The 16,442-nt window shown below is 40.6% G+C and overlaps 1 protein-coding gene across 2 annotated transcripts; it reads left to right on the plus strand.

The window, feature by feature from the left end:
* Positions 1–1,909: 1,909 nt before the first annotated feature.
* On the plus strand, positions 1,910–14,505 carry LOC147869073 (uncharacterized). Of its 2 annotated transcripts, XM_087326285.1 has the most exons (5): positions 1,910–2,003; positions 10,383–10,556; positions 10,633–10,908; positions 10,991–11,601; positions 11,692–14,505. In XM_087326285.1, exons 2-5 carry the CDS (start codon positions 10,395–10,397, stop codon positions 14,261–14,263), a joined length of 3,621 nt encoding a protein of 1,206 aa, XP_087182411.1. In that variant the 5' UTR covers positions 1,910–2,003; positions 10,383–10,394; the 3' UTR covers positions 14,264–14,505. The 2 variants fall into 2 exon arrangements, with proteins under 2 accessions (XP_087182411.1, XP_087182413.1); XM_087326287.1 differs by lacking the exons at positions 1,910–2,003; positions 10,383–10,556 and having other exon boundaries at positions 10,789–10,876.
* Positions 14,506–16,442: the final 1,937 nt, after the last annotated feature.

A 16,442-nucleotide genomic window follows, 5' to 3' on the forward strand; every position in this document is an offset into this window, starting at 1 on the left:
ACAAAGATGAACAAGGAGCATGGCTCATAATCACGGTGAGGCTGGATTGCAATTCGATGAAGACAATGTGTTGGTTGCAAGTGATGACAAGGATGAGACCTCACAAAGCTCTTCTACTTCATCGGATGGGTTTGAAAATGATTGCATATATTTGGGAAGTGATTGTTCTATTACATGAACTGTAAATATTGTATTTTTTTACATCAAAATGTCAATTTACGAATATCTATAAATGATGGTTGAGTCCATTTGTAAATTTTGTACATACTTTTGTAAGTTTGGCGTGTCTATTGTTTAGGCATTTTCTTGAAAACCATTAACTTTTGGACATTGCTCAAAATCAATATATTTTTGGTCATTTTTAAAAAACCTTTATGCATGCGGCACGACACCCCTTTTTATGAAACAACGTATTTTGTGCCTTTTTTGGATGGACGGTTCTGCTTATGAAGTCAACATTAATAATAGTACTCCTTTTCCTTGAGAAAACATCATTAGGTAACCATTGCAAATGTATGGAGGACTTTGATATTGTTAATGAGCTTCATCGACAACTCTACACTAAAACCTAGGATTTGGGTAACTCAATCAACAACTATCACAATTAGGTAACCCTTGCAAGATGGGAAACGAAGAGCACTTTAGGAGACCTCAAAGTGTCAACCTCTCGAGGCACAACTCTTGAGGATAATGAACAAAGCTTAGGCTAGAGAACATGGAGCTCTCCATGAAGTCTTTGAGTCTCTAATGGACTCCGAGGTTGATCACTATTGATGTGGCTAGAGAAACTAAAGCTTGAAACTTTCATATGCTTTGCCCCACCACATGAATGCATTGCTTAATTGAGGGGCTACCATCCATGTACAATGGTCAAAGAAATGTGGGAACAAGCATCTATTCTTGCAACCAACGATGAGGGGGGGGGGGGGGGGGGGAGCTAGTAGTGGAATTTGAGGAAACCATTGTGGACAACCAATGTGGACAACCAATGATGACCCAACTACCTCCCCCCAAAACCTCATAGGAGATTATATAAAGGACACTCTACCCCCATCAAGCTTGCTAACACTCCACCAATTATAATTGTGATTACAGAAGATGAGGTCGTCAAGGCTATCATTGGGCAACCTAATTGGTTCAGTGATAAAATCGATTTTTGTTGCCCTTCTCATAGATGGTGAGCATTGTGGTGTAGATCTTAGGTAGAACTTTTGCATTTCTAGGAGGGTACTCAAAAAGGGAGAGGAAAGTTGGCATAGATGGACAATGAAATTTGCAAGGTCAACTCGAGGGGGGCAGCAGATGAGACCAAAGCCGATGGATGGAATGGATAGATATGACTTGAGTGGGGCGATAGATGAGACCAGAGACGATGGATGGAATGGATAGATATGAACACGAATAAGGACGTTGTATGTATGTATGTATGTATGTATACAAGTGAGTGGCCTTCACACACACACACACACACACACACACACACACACACACACACACACACACACACACGAGAGCATGCATGCCCGCCCCCATGAGGCCACTAAGAGAGAGAGAGAGGAAATTTTTGTGAGCATTTTGTCATCATTATGCCTACTACTAACTATGTATGTATGTATGTATGTAGTGTGTTAAGTACTGAGCCCTCGCTCTCGCTCTCTCTCTCTCTCTCTCTCTCTCTCTCTCTCCGTTACTATTACTACAGTCTACGACGACGGCCACCACCATTCCTCTCTTCTGTGTTCCTCTGTTCTCCCCTTCTTCTTCTTCTTCTTCTTCTTCTTCTTCCTCTTCTTCTTCTTCTTCGTATTTGTAGAGATAGGTAGCGAACGCAGAAATACTCCCCTCCGCTCCTGCTTCTTCTTCACTCTCGTATCTGCAACGGCAGCGTTCGTGGTCCCCCATTGCTACGCGTTGAGCTGCGTTCTTTTTCTCACCACTACCCTCACGACCAATTCAGGAAACAAAGCAAAGGGCAAAGAGCGAAGAGCAAGCCCAAGTTCAAGGTACGCTCTCTTCCCCCCCCTCTTACTGGTTTCTATGAAAACGACAGCCTGCCATTATTATTACTTTGAAGGTTCGCTGTCAACCACCATCTGCCCACAAATATCACCGTGAGTGCCTCATTTTGCAGAGGCCAACCCAGTGGCCCACGTGAATCTCCTCTTATTATTAATAGGTATACCCATAATATTGGCCACACATCCGCTTTTAGAGACATTGGAAAACCTAAGATGGCACTTTGTGTAACTATCTAGCTCTGGAGCAGTAAGGATGTGGCAAAGAAGTGAATTGTTTGTGCAATTAGTTAGCTCTAGAGCACCAATTTCACATCCTTGTACGCAAATACCCTAGCCACCCACCGCACCACCTGCTGGCACTATGCTGTAGCTTGGTTCACGCAACTTGGGGTCTTTCTAGTTGGAATTGACACACATGGCATCGTGCCCGTTCTTCTTTTTCTTTTGATGTCAACCTGGTGGGAAAATGCTGGGGAAAGAGGATGCAATCTATCTTTGAGATTGATTGGTCGATAGGTAGATAGATAGAGATGATGATCAGGTTATTTCAGGTAAGGGTGCCAACATGTCCCTTAGGACCACGAATTGCCACAAAGAACTTTCCTTCCAGCTGTGTATGTGGGGGATCTTAAAATGTAGAACAGAAAGAATATGTAAAATGTTAAAATGAAAATGAAGCTAGTTGCTGAATTTCACTGTTTGATCTGAGCTTTGACCTGAGCTACGTTGACTGCTAGGTCAGTCTATGCTTGCAAACCATATCCCAAAAATACCACATCATCTGTATAAATCAGAAGCAATCATGTCAAGTGGCCAATGGGTGGTTTTTTGTCATGTGCCATGAAGGCTTCTTGTATAAAATATTCTAGTTGGCCAATATATGACTGTATAAAGTTGGTCATAGTGGCCATCCTTGTTTCACTCTCATGGTGCTAATGACTTCCAAGAAAACCCTATTTCAGTCTTCAATTTATAATACTCCTCAAAGTCTTCCATGTCCATTCAGAAAAATATGTCGAACATAGGTTTTTTGTCATTCATGTATAATTGTTCCGCTCATATCAATATTGTAGGCTGAGGCGAGATTCACCTCTTAAATTCCCTGCATATTTCTCTGAGATAGATAGATAGATGGATGGATAGATTTTGTTATCGTTTGCGGAGGATAAATATGGCGTATGAGACCAAAAATGGTCAAATTTGGCGTAGTGACTCTTGATGTTCAAGAAATTTACTAATGAATGTCACAATTGAGAGTGCACACTAGGATCAAGAGAAATTTGTGCAAGGATTGGGTTTGGTGGTAGATGTGTGGAAGTATTGTTGGATGTGATCAAAGGCAGAGCATTGTATGAAAGTGTGATACTCAAACTCCTGAGCTCGTTTAGGGCAAAGTGTGCATAGTCAATTACTCTCACCACTTATGCCCGAACATCTTGTCTCACATCTTAGTGAGTGTGAGCTAGGTCGCATGGAAGCAATGGCTGAAGTGGCGGACAATGGGATGGGTTCTGGCATGTATTGATGTGTGTGGTTTTCCTGTTAGTGAAAAAGCATGGTTTTGTAATTAGGTGTAACATATGTAGTATAATTCACGAAGCATGAACCTCCACATTTTTCCCATGTCATGATGCATTGGCGTTGCAAAAAGGCCTCATTCAAATAAGAATCTGTTCATGCCTCATGAAGCAAGTGTTTTGCATCCCATCTTCCAAACGATTTTTCCATATCTTGCATCCAACCAGAAATTTCTTTTTGCTGTCATGTGTCCTTTGGATATTTTTGCTTGCTTCCCATGTGAGTCTTGGAAGTCGATGTGAGGGACTTTATTGAACCAAAATGTCCTTTGAGACTGAACAAGAAATTATCTTTAAAAATGTTCACCCATATTTCAGCACAACATATCAAAATAACTGAATTGAAACTTTTGACTTCAAAATATCCCAAGATGCACCAATCTAAGACGGAGAGATCTCCCAAGAGAAAGAAGTATCTTCAACATTGGGTGATAATTGTCTTCATTTTTCAATAACAAGGATGATGGAACTGTGGTTCAGATGAATGTGGTCTCCATGCACAACCATTTACTAGTGCCTGATCTATGTAACCCTTTTTGAATGTTGTGTGACTCCCTCCCTAGTGTTGCCCTTGATTGACTTGTATCATGAGTCATGGATTTTAAGAAGGTCGTGCTGGTTGTGTATTGTGGTTTGGAGGCTATATTGATGTTCTTCAAAACGTTCGCTCTATATTTCTTGATTTCTAGCAAGAACAATTCCCAGCATCCTTTGTCTTCATATGCCATTACCATGCAAAGTGGGCCAAATCCTTGTTCAAGGCAATGTTATCTTCCCCTAATTTCATAAAAAAACCAGTATTTGGCAAACATTCATTTCTCTGATTTCACCTCCCGATGACACAATTGGAAGATCTGGTCTTCCATAGCTTTGGGTGCATATCTATCCGTCACAAATCTCTAACTAATATGAAGAGGCCTTGACTTGTCCTATCACATTAGGGAGCACATGATAGATATGTATCCATATAAGGCAGCCTTTTAATAAATCCAATCTGCGATGGTGGAAAAGAGGGTCTTATAGCGGTCCTTCCTTCCAAGAACTGTTTGAGCCTGGTCATTAAAGTGAGGGTAGTGCATTTATATGTGATTTTAATTATGTTTGCATTTCAGCATATCAACTATCATTATCTCCATCTTCTGCTTGCTGTATTAATGACATGAGTTCCACAATTGAACCTGCTCACACTCAGCCGAGATTATATCATGGGGCATTGATGCTTTCTTTGTATCTTGCGAATAATCATTGATACTAAAGGCTTCTCATGCTCGGTGCCCTGTGAAGGCATCATCGCCTAGTTATAATGTATTAACATCCATATGGGACAACATGACCAGTTGGTCATTTCAAAGAACTCTTAAAATGTGAAAGCTTCAATGGAAAACAAAGCTCCATGAGAATGAAGGAAGAAAGAAAATTAATGGCACTTAAGTGGCCAAAATGGCCTATAAGAACAAACAAGAGATTAAATCTTATAATGTTGTCTCGTGTTTGAGAAGAACAAACCAAAAGAAATGTAACTAAGAAAAAAGTAAATAAAAATAAAAGTGACGAAAGAATCTGGTTATCTAAAGATGTAAGATTCTCAATTATGAAGTCAAATAGATTCTAATTTTTGTATTTGTAATATCTCTAGCATAGCTCAATCTAGAATGATGAGATCGTTGAAGAACGGGAGGCACTTGCAATGGCGGGAGATAATGAACTTTATATGTTGATAACAAGGGTGGTGAGGTTGTGATCCACGAGATTGGGGCCTACGTATATGAAAAATTTCTATTGCCTAATCTCTCTTCTGACTCCTTCATAATGTCTTGGTTGAGAGCCCATTTGTGTCGCCCTTGATTGATTGGTAGCATGAGGTGTGATGAGGCTTAAGAATGTTGTGGTTATTCATTGTTGATGAGCTTTTGTGGTTGTATTGTTCTCCCTCAACAACTTCTCCTTGTACCTGTTGAGTTCTAGAAAGAACAACCCCCAACACGATTGGTCCTCATATTCATTACCTTGCATAGTGGGTCAAAGCCTTTGTTAAGAATTAGGTGAGTAATTAAGCAAGGGTTAATTAGTACCTAATTATGTGATTAAGTTAAGCGGAAGATTATGTGATATCTGTGTGTTTGTGTGTGAGAGGAAGAGAGAGAGAGAAGTGCGCTTATGAACAACACACAATGGGGGATGATTAACTCTATATTAAATTAGCATCATCAAATACAAAAATACCCATAATGAGGTATATATAGATCTCATGTGCAAGGGTGCACATGTGTGAGGAGAATATAGGTACAAGGGTGTAAGTCTTATATTAAATGTACTTGGGAGTGGAGGATCTAGAATATCTCACTTAAGTACAAGGTCCTATTTAAGGCATTATAGTCAATAACTTCTAACTAGATTCTATCTACGTAACTACGAAGTTACATTGTTGACTAACTAACTAAACTAAGTTGAGCTTGATCTCTCAACATGCCCCCTCAAGCTCAAGTGTGAGGCGTTTTGACATCGGCTTTTGCTTTCGGTGTTGTCCGGCTTTCGATGTTGGCTTTTGTGTGGCTTTCAGCATCGATATTTTCGTGGCAGTTTCGGTTCCGCCCCCTCAAGCCTGTGGCAAAGGCTTGGTTCGACTGCTTTCACCCATCAAGGAGCTCGTATGGAGTTAGCTCATGCACTCCATTGGTGGTGCATCGATTCGTGAGATAGACGGCCGTGGATGCCGCTTCGGCCCAATAGAAGTTCAGCATGTGCTTCTCATGCATCCTAGTGCGTGCTGCCTCGAGTAATTGCCGATTCTTTCTTTCGGCTACTCCATTTTGTTTGGGTGTGTGCATTCACCTTGGAGGTAGGAGTTGAACTCGTTGGAGAAGTACTCCTTGCCTCCATCCTATCGTAAGGCATCGAATGTGCCGACTGGTTTCTTTTTCGACTTGCCCCTTGAGCTTTTGGAAGTGGGAGAGCACTTCACTCTTCTTCTTCATCGGGAAGATCCACGTGTAGCGCGAGTAGTCGTCGATGAAGGTTACATAGTATCGGCATCCGCCAATCGTCGGTGTTTGAGCCGGTCCCCATACATCTGAGTGTATGACGTCAAGGAAGCCTTTGCTTGCGTAGCTCTCCTTTGGGAATGGGAGTTGATGTTGTTTGCCGAGTTGACATGCTTCGCATACTCGGTTGACTCGTTTCGACTCGAAGGTCGGAAGTCTGATGACGACTTCCTTTGTTTGCATAGCTCGGAGTCATTGGAGGTTGATGTGGCCTATTCTCTTGTGCCACAACTCGATGTTCGTCTCGGTTTTGAGACCTTTGGCATACATGGCCGATTTCACCTCATTCGAATCGAGGATGAACATTCGACCGTCTCTCTGTCCCTTGGCTATGAGTCGGCCATCTTTTTCTATGAAGCATTCCTCGTTTTTGAAACGAACTTGCATGCCTTGCTCCACGATTTGGCCGACCGAGACCAAATTCTTCGTTATGGTGGGCACGTGCAAGACATTCTTGATGCAATTGTTTTGGCCGTCGTTGCCGAATGGAACGTTGCCGATGTGCCGATTGGATGTGTGGTGTTGTCACCTGTCTCTATGATGCTGGGTCGGTTGGGTGTGCGCAAATCACTGAACCACTTTTCGTGGGATGTCATGTGATGTGAGGCGCCAGAATCGACGAACCACACGTCTTCCGAGTTGAAGGTGCTTGTGGAGTTGAAAGCCGTCATAGAGTTTGCTTTATGCCTCATTATGAATAGACCACCGTAGTCATCGTATTTGGAGTTGTTGGCGTAGTTAGGTGAGTTGTCGGCTTGTCGGCTTGTCGAAGCCGATTCACTTCTCTTTTTCCGACTCTCCTCTTCGTGGTGACGGATTTTGCCACAATACTTGCAAGCAATGGGCCACGTTTGCCGACCTTGTTCGGCATGGAAGCTCCCCCTTCTTCTGAAGGTTCCTTGATGGCTTCCTTCTTCTTGTCGAAGGTTTGGGTCGAATCGACCTCTTCTACCGCCTCGACCTTGTCCTCGGCCACCATCCGAATTCGAGAAGAACATTTGTCCTTCCGATGACTTGGTTTTGGTTTGGACGTGGTTCTCTTCAACCATTAGCATTGATTGAAGGTCGAAGAACGAAGGAGGGTTTTCCCTCGCCAAGATTGCCGCCCTTAACGAGTCGAATCGTTGTGCGAGGCCACCCAAGCATACTTGAACCATCTCGTCTTTGTCGACGATTATGTTGATGGAGCCAAGCGAGTCGCAAATGCTCTTGATCTTGGCGGTGTAGTCCGACACAAACATATCTTTTTGCCGAATGTTGTTCAACTCTTGTTGGAGTTGAAGCTTTCGGGCGGTCGTGTTGGTGGCGAGCATTTTTTTAAGTTCTCCCACATCTCTTTGGGCGTCTTGGTGTCTTGAATGTGGCTAAGCATGTGGTCGTGGACATGCTTGCTGCCATGTTGAGTAGTCGACGTTCTTTGGGTTGGGTTGATTTTCTTGAGCGCCGTTGATGTAGCTCCAATATCCTTGGCTAACAAGGTATTGGTTCATCTTGTACTCCCAAGATGAATAATTGCTCCGGTCTACCTTTTCACTATGAAGCGCGCTACCCATTTGTGTGTTCATTTTGACGTAGTGTCTTCCTTCTCGTATTTTCTTCCTTCGATCACGGGCTACGTAGTGGCACTACGGTAGCAGATAGCCGGGTTTTGTTATTGGCGTCTCGAACACACAATCACGAAGTCGGGTGGGCTTAGTGAATTTTCTAAACCACACGCTCTGATACCATGTTAAGAATTAGGTGGGTAATTAAGCAAGGGTTAATTAATACCTAATTATGTGATTAAGTTAAGCGGAAGATTATGTGATATTTGTGTGTATGTGTGAGAGAGAAGTACACTCATGAATAACACAAGATGGGGGATGATTAACTCTATATTACATTAGAATCATCAAATACAAAAATACCCACAATGAGGTATATATAGATCTCATGTGCAAGGGTGCACATGTGTGAGGAGAATATAGGTACAAGGGTGTAAGTCCTATATTAAATGTACTTGGGAGTGGAGGATCTAGAATATCTCACTTAAGTACAAGGTCCTATTTAAGGCGTTATAGTCAACACTTCTAACTAGATTCTATCTACGTAACTACAAAGTTACATGGTTGTCTAATTAACTAAACTAAATTGAGCTTGATCTCTCAACATGCCCCCTCAAACTCAAGTGTGAGGCGTCCGACATCGGCTTTCGCTTTCAGCGTTGTCCGGCTTTTGCTTTCGGCGTTGTTTGGCGTTGTCGCATTTCAGCATGCCAAAGATGATTATCTCCATGTTCAACCAGCTGTTTTGATGACATAAGTGCCAACTTTGAGTAACTTGGTTTAGGGTGATCCCAAAGCCATTGGATACTGATTACTGATCGGAATAATGCCTCAGTGATTATTGAGGATTCTCCCATCTCCACCCAAATTATAAAATGGGGCACCAATATTTTGCTCCTTATCGTGTGAGCAATCATTGAGACTACAGGTCTCTCCATGTCCTTCCTGTTTTTTGTGTTGTGAAGACATGGTTCTTGGGTTTCTAGTCCATAGAGAAGAGTCAGAGTGACAAGTATATCAAATAGTCACAATTTAGTTTGTAGCTCTTGGAATTGTATATGTACACTTGTCTTTCAAGAGCACCAAGGGCTGCATAATCATGAGAAAGTCCATCACAGGCAGCCTCCTGTAAGGAGGACTGAGGCCCTTTGAATGTTACTCCTAGGTATGTGTAGGATTGTGCGTATGCCACCTTTTTCTCTCCCAAGAAGAATTCTGGTTCTGATCTTATTATGCATGTTTGAGTGGTGTTAAACACCATGAAAAGGTATATGAATGAAATGAAAAGTACCCTAAATGTCTTTAAAAGGAGAAAATAACCTAAGAAATCACAAGTCACATCCATGTCAATCCAATGGAATGTCTGGTAAATTTAAGCAAAAGTAAGAGTCCTAAACTAAGTAGTTGCCATATGCAACTAGGCTATGATACAGGTAACATGGGTACATTGTATCGATTAAATATATATTGGGAAGAGGTAGAATGTGTGGATCATCTCATGACAGCTCCCATAGGATGATGCCATATTATACCAAAGGATTGAGAGGGCAATATCCTCTCTTCTGAGAGTGTCCATTGACAATCTCTGTAGAAGATTTATGTCTGTATGGATGAAATGTCTGTATGTGCAAGCTACCCCTATATTGGCAAGCTCCTAAATGGAGAAATCCTCTGTTTCATGTTGCATAACCAGGGAAGGTTGCTCAATCACTGTATTATCTGTCCATCCCCAGTCTAGATCATGATGCTGTATGCTTCACACTTTTGGCTTACACTGCAGATTGGATAAGTAGCCCTCCACACTTGTTCTTGTACATACTGCCCGTTATGCCACTTAAAGAGGATTCATACAGGTTTCATCGGTAGGTTAATGCATCCCATAATATCCGGCACATATAGTATGGCCTATGGCACATTGTATGTTTCTTTACAGTAGAACTACAAAGGATCATGTGGCTACGACCGCTATGTATGTATAGTCTAAGTTGGGAGCTGACAATATGCACTGTGCAATTTTATCCCAATATGTATAGTGTATACTTATGTATAGTCTGAGTTGGGAGCTGACAATATGCACTGTGCAATTTTATCCCAAGGTTAATCAATCTCAGAGGAGATTCCGAATCTACTGTCCACCTGAAATGATTCCTAGATTGCGGGAATATGGCTCTATACTTATATCCTTTTATTTTTCTTGTGCAGTTATTGTTTACAATGGAGGTTGAAGCCGTAGAAGAAGGTTTTGTACCATATGTTAGTGAAGCGATCTTGGGTCCCAACCGCCCAATTCTTAATGCTTTGAAAAATATTGTCACAAAGTACCCCTCCTTTGCAAAGACAATGCAGAAAAGATGTCTTGGTTCATGTGCGAAACTGGTAAGGATGAAGACTGATGGTGCTATGGGGTATAATTGAATCCTTCTTGAATTGACCTCATGTGAAATTGTGGCAGGCACTTCCTGTTATGTTCATGAGCACCTACTTAATAGGATCAAAAGGACAAGCTACACTAGAAGATGACGAAGGTCGTAAATGGAGAGTAGAATGGATAAGCTACATGCAATCAGGAAGAAGACTTAAATTCACAGTTGGTTGGCCAGAATTTGCTTGCGCGCAGAATATTCAGGAAGGGGACTTGCTTATCCTTCAAGTTGTGTCACCCATCCATTTTAAGCTTCACATAATACCTCTTGGTGGTAACTACACAAGTCAACGAAGTTTAGAGTTGGTATTTTTGCTTGTGATGAATTTCTCTATTAAAGTATTTATACATTTTAATGAGGTATTTATTGTATTTTCTGCTTGTTAAGGATGGTGCTTCAGAAAGAAAAATGGTTTTGTCTCCCATCTGCCATACAGATTCACCAGATATAGAAACTGAAACTGTAGAAAGGATTCCTGTGATACCAGATGCAGAAGTGGCAAAACATAAGCCTCTTTCAAAAACGGTGTATAAGACATCAATGTGCAAGAGACATTTGTCAGGGAAGAACTCAGAAATACCTCCCTCTAATTTGTCAACATCTAAATACTCAAATATGGCAGGGGTAACTTCTGGATTAGATCAGCTTGTTCAGGCATCCCTTTTCTCAAATAGTGTTTTTGGACAGAAAGATTCAAGCTATACTACCGTTGATGATGGAAATCAGGTTTCATATTCTCATAATGCAATGAGTAAATCATCGTCAGACACATACATGGTAACAAAAAAGCAAACATTTGACAAAAATCAGGTATATCGAGCTCGCTTCTGTGGATCTAGCAAGGACCCTTGCTGTCATTATGCTTTACATGGTTTCCGGTTCTGTATTAAGCACATCTTAGAGGATCATTTAGCCCCTTACAAGCAATGTGATTATTTCGAATGTCATACACAGATGAGGTGTCCATATCCTGTGTGCGTTAATGTAGTTGATGCAAGGTAATTTAATATATTTCTTTTTCTTTCCTGATGATGACTGATTATACTTTTATATAAGACAAATATGATTGTCTTCTGTGGGATTCACAGGTTCTGTCAACTCCACAAATCCAGGACGAGTTTGAGCATGTCTACAGGATTGAGATTTCAGAACAGTCTTTTGGCATTGGGGACATTTTCTTCAGTTGTGATGGCCGCAGCAGTGGCTCATGAACTCACGGGGGAAACATATGCTCTTCTCAATAATGCGATGCAAATGTCAGAGAGTGAGCGGGTTTTGCCATCACTAGGAAATGATAAATGTTTACAATGGATCCCTACTACAGGGATGAGAACAAAGGATTTTCAAGGAGCTGATCCACTTACTCTTGGAGTTGAATTTCATTCTGTATCTATGGACTATCATAAACTATTCACAAGTTGCTCCCCTTCCTTAAGAACATTGAATGCTGCTAATAGCATAATCCATGGTAGCATGAAGAGAAAATTTAAGAAAACACGAAAGGAAAGTATCATAAAAGTCAATGAACTGACAACTTTGCTTGAGGTTGGACCCTTAAATTCAACACAAATGGGTCACATGTGGACACCTTTGAAGTGGCAAGATTCTGTGATTTATGCTAGGGACACAATCTTTGAGAAATTGGAGATAATACCTTTAATAGATGTGGGTGTAATGGATACAACGACAGTGGGATTGATGTGTGGATTGGAGGGAGTCTTCAGGTTGGCTCGGTGTAACAAGAAACATAGGGATTTGGCAATAGTAAGGAGTCAGGGTAAACGCATTTGCTTTTCAAAATTTGTTGGCGTACGCAAACGTCCATGGGGTGCTTATGGTGCTGAAATTCGTACTCCTGAAGGAAAGAGGCTCTGGCTCGGAACCTTTCCAACAGAAGAAGAAGCAGCACATGCTTATGATAGTGCAGCTCGCATGTACCGAGGGGAAAGTGCAATCACTAACTTCAACCAGTCCACAAACAAGGAGGATATTCCTCAATCTGAGGGTAATTCAATGGCTCTGAAAAGGAAAAATTCGTCAATTATAAAGAGAGAAGACAAAAATCCCTTGGCAAATGCAAAGAATAGCAGTAATTATGTGCCTGAAGTGATGCTGGAATTTAAAACTGATCTGAATACTTCAAAGAAAGAAAAGCTAGAATCTTTGAGAGATGAGTATTGCAAGGAAAAGAGAGATTCTTTGATTCGTTGTGGAGTAAACATGGCTTCGGAGATTGATGTGATTTCTGATCAAGAGGTTGAGGAGACTTCAAGATTTCTCCTAAGTTTGAGGGAAGAAGCTCAATTCACCCTCAGCCAAAGAGAACCTGATCTAAATGAATTTACCAAAGTAAATGCTACAAAAGTCCCTTCATTGTTCTTGAAAGGGGATTCAAAAGATGATTCAAGTAATGGGGAATATCAAGATGAAGCTAAAAAGTTGAAAATGGTAGTGAAGCAGCGCCATGCGAGGGCTGGTGTTTCACGCATTATTCGGCCAAAGAAGAAATTTAAGAGCTTGTCGTCCACTGTGTCAGGAGTGGAAATTGATGCTGAGAATTCGTGCACCATTAAGAGTGGGGCGCAAATAGCCCTATCTAGTGAAGGAGAATCTCCTCCTGAGCAGGACAATGTGGTTATCAGTGCTGAAAGTTTTCAACCAACCAAGAAGAAGGATATAATCTCAGATGGCAAAGAAATACTTGACACTGTTATTTATGACAGAAAAAGGGAAATTGAGGCTGTGGAAGACCCTTATTCACAAGAATGTAAAATAACTTCTTGCAATGCAAAGGAGAATATAATTTGTATTCCGATGGGCACGGCATCTGCACGAAGTCTGAAAAACCATTCTGTAGGTGTTCTCCGGTCATCCCAGAAAGATGATGAAACAAATAAACTCTCTTTAAAGGCATGCCATTTTAAGGAAGAGCTACACAATGAATTTACCACAGAAGGTGTTAATTTCCCTCGATCTAAGAGAGCTCTAGTGGAAAAGCTTGAGCATGGAAAGGATGTGAAACGCACTCGGAAACCTGTTGAATCAACCTCAATACGAATGAGATGTAAAAACACTCTGTGTGGATTTGATAGTGGCTTCTACATAGAGTCAGAGTATTCTAGAGTTTACAAGACTACATCGAGGCAGCGTGCAAAGCAAGAGAGAGAGCACAAACAACAAGAAAAAGCTGCTTCTTCCGTAGGGTCTATGAGGACCTTAAACAGCAGGCAAAACTCTTTAGTCAAGCCAAAGAGCATAAAAGAAGAGGTTTTGTATGGGAGTGAATGTCTGATTGCGAAAGAACTGATAACACCCAATGAGCAGAAGATAGGTAAAGAAGCAGCAGATGCAGAGTACACACTAATGGATAATTGGCAGAAACCTTCAAAATTCGAGTATTCTAAGTCTTGTGAAGCAGATGGGCTCCCTAGAGAAAGAATAAGGGGGTCGAGGAGATGGCCAGGTTACCGAGGTGTATACTTCACTCGGCAGCGGTTTCAGTCCTTGTGCTACAACCCTGCTACAAAAAAGCATGTCTATATGGGAACTTTTCCGACTGCTGAAGCTGCAGCTTGTGCATATGATGAGGCTGCTCTCAGCATATTGGGCCACTCTGCCGAACTCAATTTTCCACGTGGTCAGAATGCTCATTCAGGTTGAGAGAATCGTTGTATGCCTACTTCCCTTTCCACCGCCCAATGAATGCAAGTGAAAACTAATTCTTTTCCTCCTTTTGATGAGTGAATACAAAACTGATTGGGGCTTAACTATCTTATGCCAGCAGTGTTCATCCTTACTCTTCTTTTTTAATGTAGCTTCCAGAGGGTAGCCTGTTAAGAATTGTAACATTTGTAAAATTTTCAATGAATTAATTGATAGATACAGCTATATTTCAAATTGAACTGGCATTGAAGACGTATTGTGACCTTCAAACGACCATAAACCCCATCATATCAGTGAGATGATTGTTTATCTGACCTTCGAAGGATCCTGATTCCTAATATGTCTTTTGAAGGATCATAAAGGCCGTCATAAATGCCATCATTCCTGACCAGTTTATTTGTTTACTCTCATTCAGCATGTTCTGCCTCAACAGTTAAAAATCTGAGTACATATTATCACCCAAATGAGTGAGATGAAATCAATACAAAAGTGCATTTAGGTTTTGGAAGGTTTCCTAATTCATTAAGATATATGCATGACTACTTCAGTTGCTGACTTAATAAAACTAATTGGTTGTGATTGAAATAGCCAAATTTCCGGTAGGTATCTATCCCTGTTTGTGGCCTAACATACAATCCATTCCATAAATTGGTTGAGGGCTTCTGCTCATTATAAACAGAAGTAATAAGTATGACTGACCATGATGGGAACTTTTGCCTCAAGTGTTAAGATTTTCAATCTCGTATAATTGATGTCCACAAAAGTGTTAGATATAACAGAACAGTTTCAAAGCAACTCCTTTTAGTTGCCACAATAACTCTACATTACATCTAGATTAGTTACTATTATTAACTGTATTTTCAAACATATCCAATGTTCCCTCCACTTCCTCTATTATATAAGGAGGAACCCGGGAAGTGTAAAGGTGTAGTATTATTCTTTTAGTTGTATTCCAGTTTGTATTCCCAACTTATTATTTATTACATAGTAGTTGCAACTTTCCTTATTTTTGTTCATGTGCCTCTCACTTCCTTACATGGAGGTTGATGACGTTTATAAAATCACAACAGCAGTAGAAATGTGGTCTAAACTAAAACAAATGTTTGAACCAGAAGATGGTACTACTAGAATCCATACTCTTGCTACCCTATTTCAGATGTGTGTTTTGTAGGAAGAAGAAGATGTTCTTACCTTCTTGGATACCTGGGAGACATGTCTCATGTTGAGAATGAAATCTCAAAAGAAATGAAGATTGGGATCCTATTGAGTAAACTTTCAGAATCTTGGAATACTTTTATCACCATGAACAACCGGGGTAACTCCTTATCTTATTTGATTACAAATGTTCGTCATGAAAATCTACGACGACAACTAAAAAGTTCTATTCCATCAATGACAACGACTAATGTAGTCAACAAACCACAAAAATCTTCATATAACAATCGTTACAAGCCTAAATTTGACAATTACAGATACACTGAAGTCTCTAATGCAAGAAAGGGAAATGAATCACAGAGAACTTCATCAAAACACCTTGGTGGAGGTTTCAATCTAGTCTGAAGGTATTTGGTATTGCAAGAGAGAAGGGCACACTTAGAGGGTTTGTCAATTCAACCAATATGTAGACAATAAGAAACAACCACAAGTTGGACAAGCTATAGTAGATGGACTTACAATTCATTTTTGCAAACATAAAACAATTCTATAGTTTCATGATGGTAACTCATCCATTCAAATGGTTTGTCCTAAAGAACACCATATGTATCCAGCCCATAATCAATTACCATATGCATTAATTGCACATATACAACAAAGAACCAATCAATTCAATCAGCTACATATTTATGGCATTGTTGTTTTGGTCACATGCATATTTCAACACTTTAACAGTGTCAACAACTAAAGGGCACACTGAGAGGGTATGTCGATTTAAGCAATCTGCAGACAATAAGAAACAATCACAAGTTAGAGAAGCTATAGTAGATGGACTTACAATTCATTTTTGCAAAGATAAAACAATTCTAAAATTTCATGATGGTAACTCATCCATTCAAATGGTATTTCCTAAAGAACAACATCTATATCCGGTTCATAATGAGTTACCATATGCATTAATTGCGCCTATACAAACAAAGAACCAACCAGTTCAATCAGCTACGTATTTATGGCATGATCA

Source organism: Azolla caroliniana, unplaced genomic scaffold (assembly GCF_043228905.1).
Source record: "Azolla caroliniana isolate FFs.n. ecotype wild unplaced genomic scaffold, voAzoCaro1.0.p SCAF_1, whole genome shotgun sequence".
In the NCBI taxonomy this organism is placed as follows: Eukaryota; Viridiplantae; Streptophyta; class Polypodiopsida; order Salviniales; family Salviniaceae; genus Azolla; species Azolla caroliniana.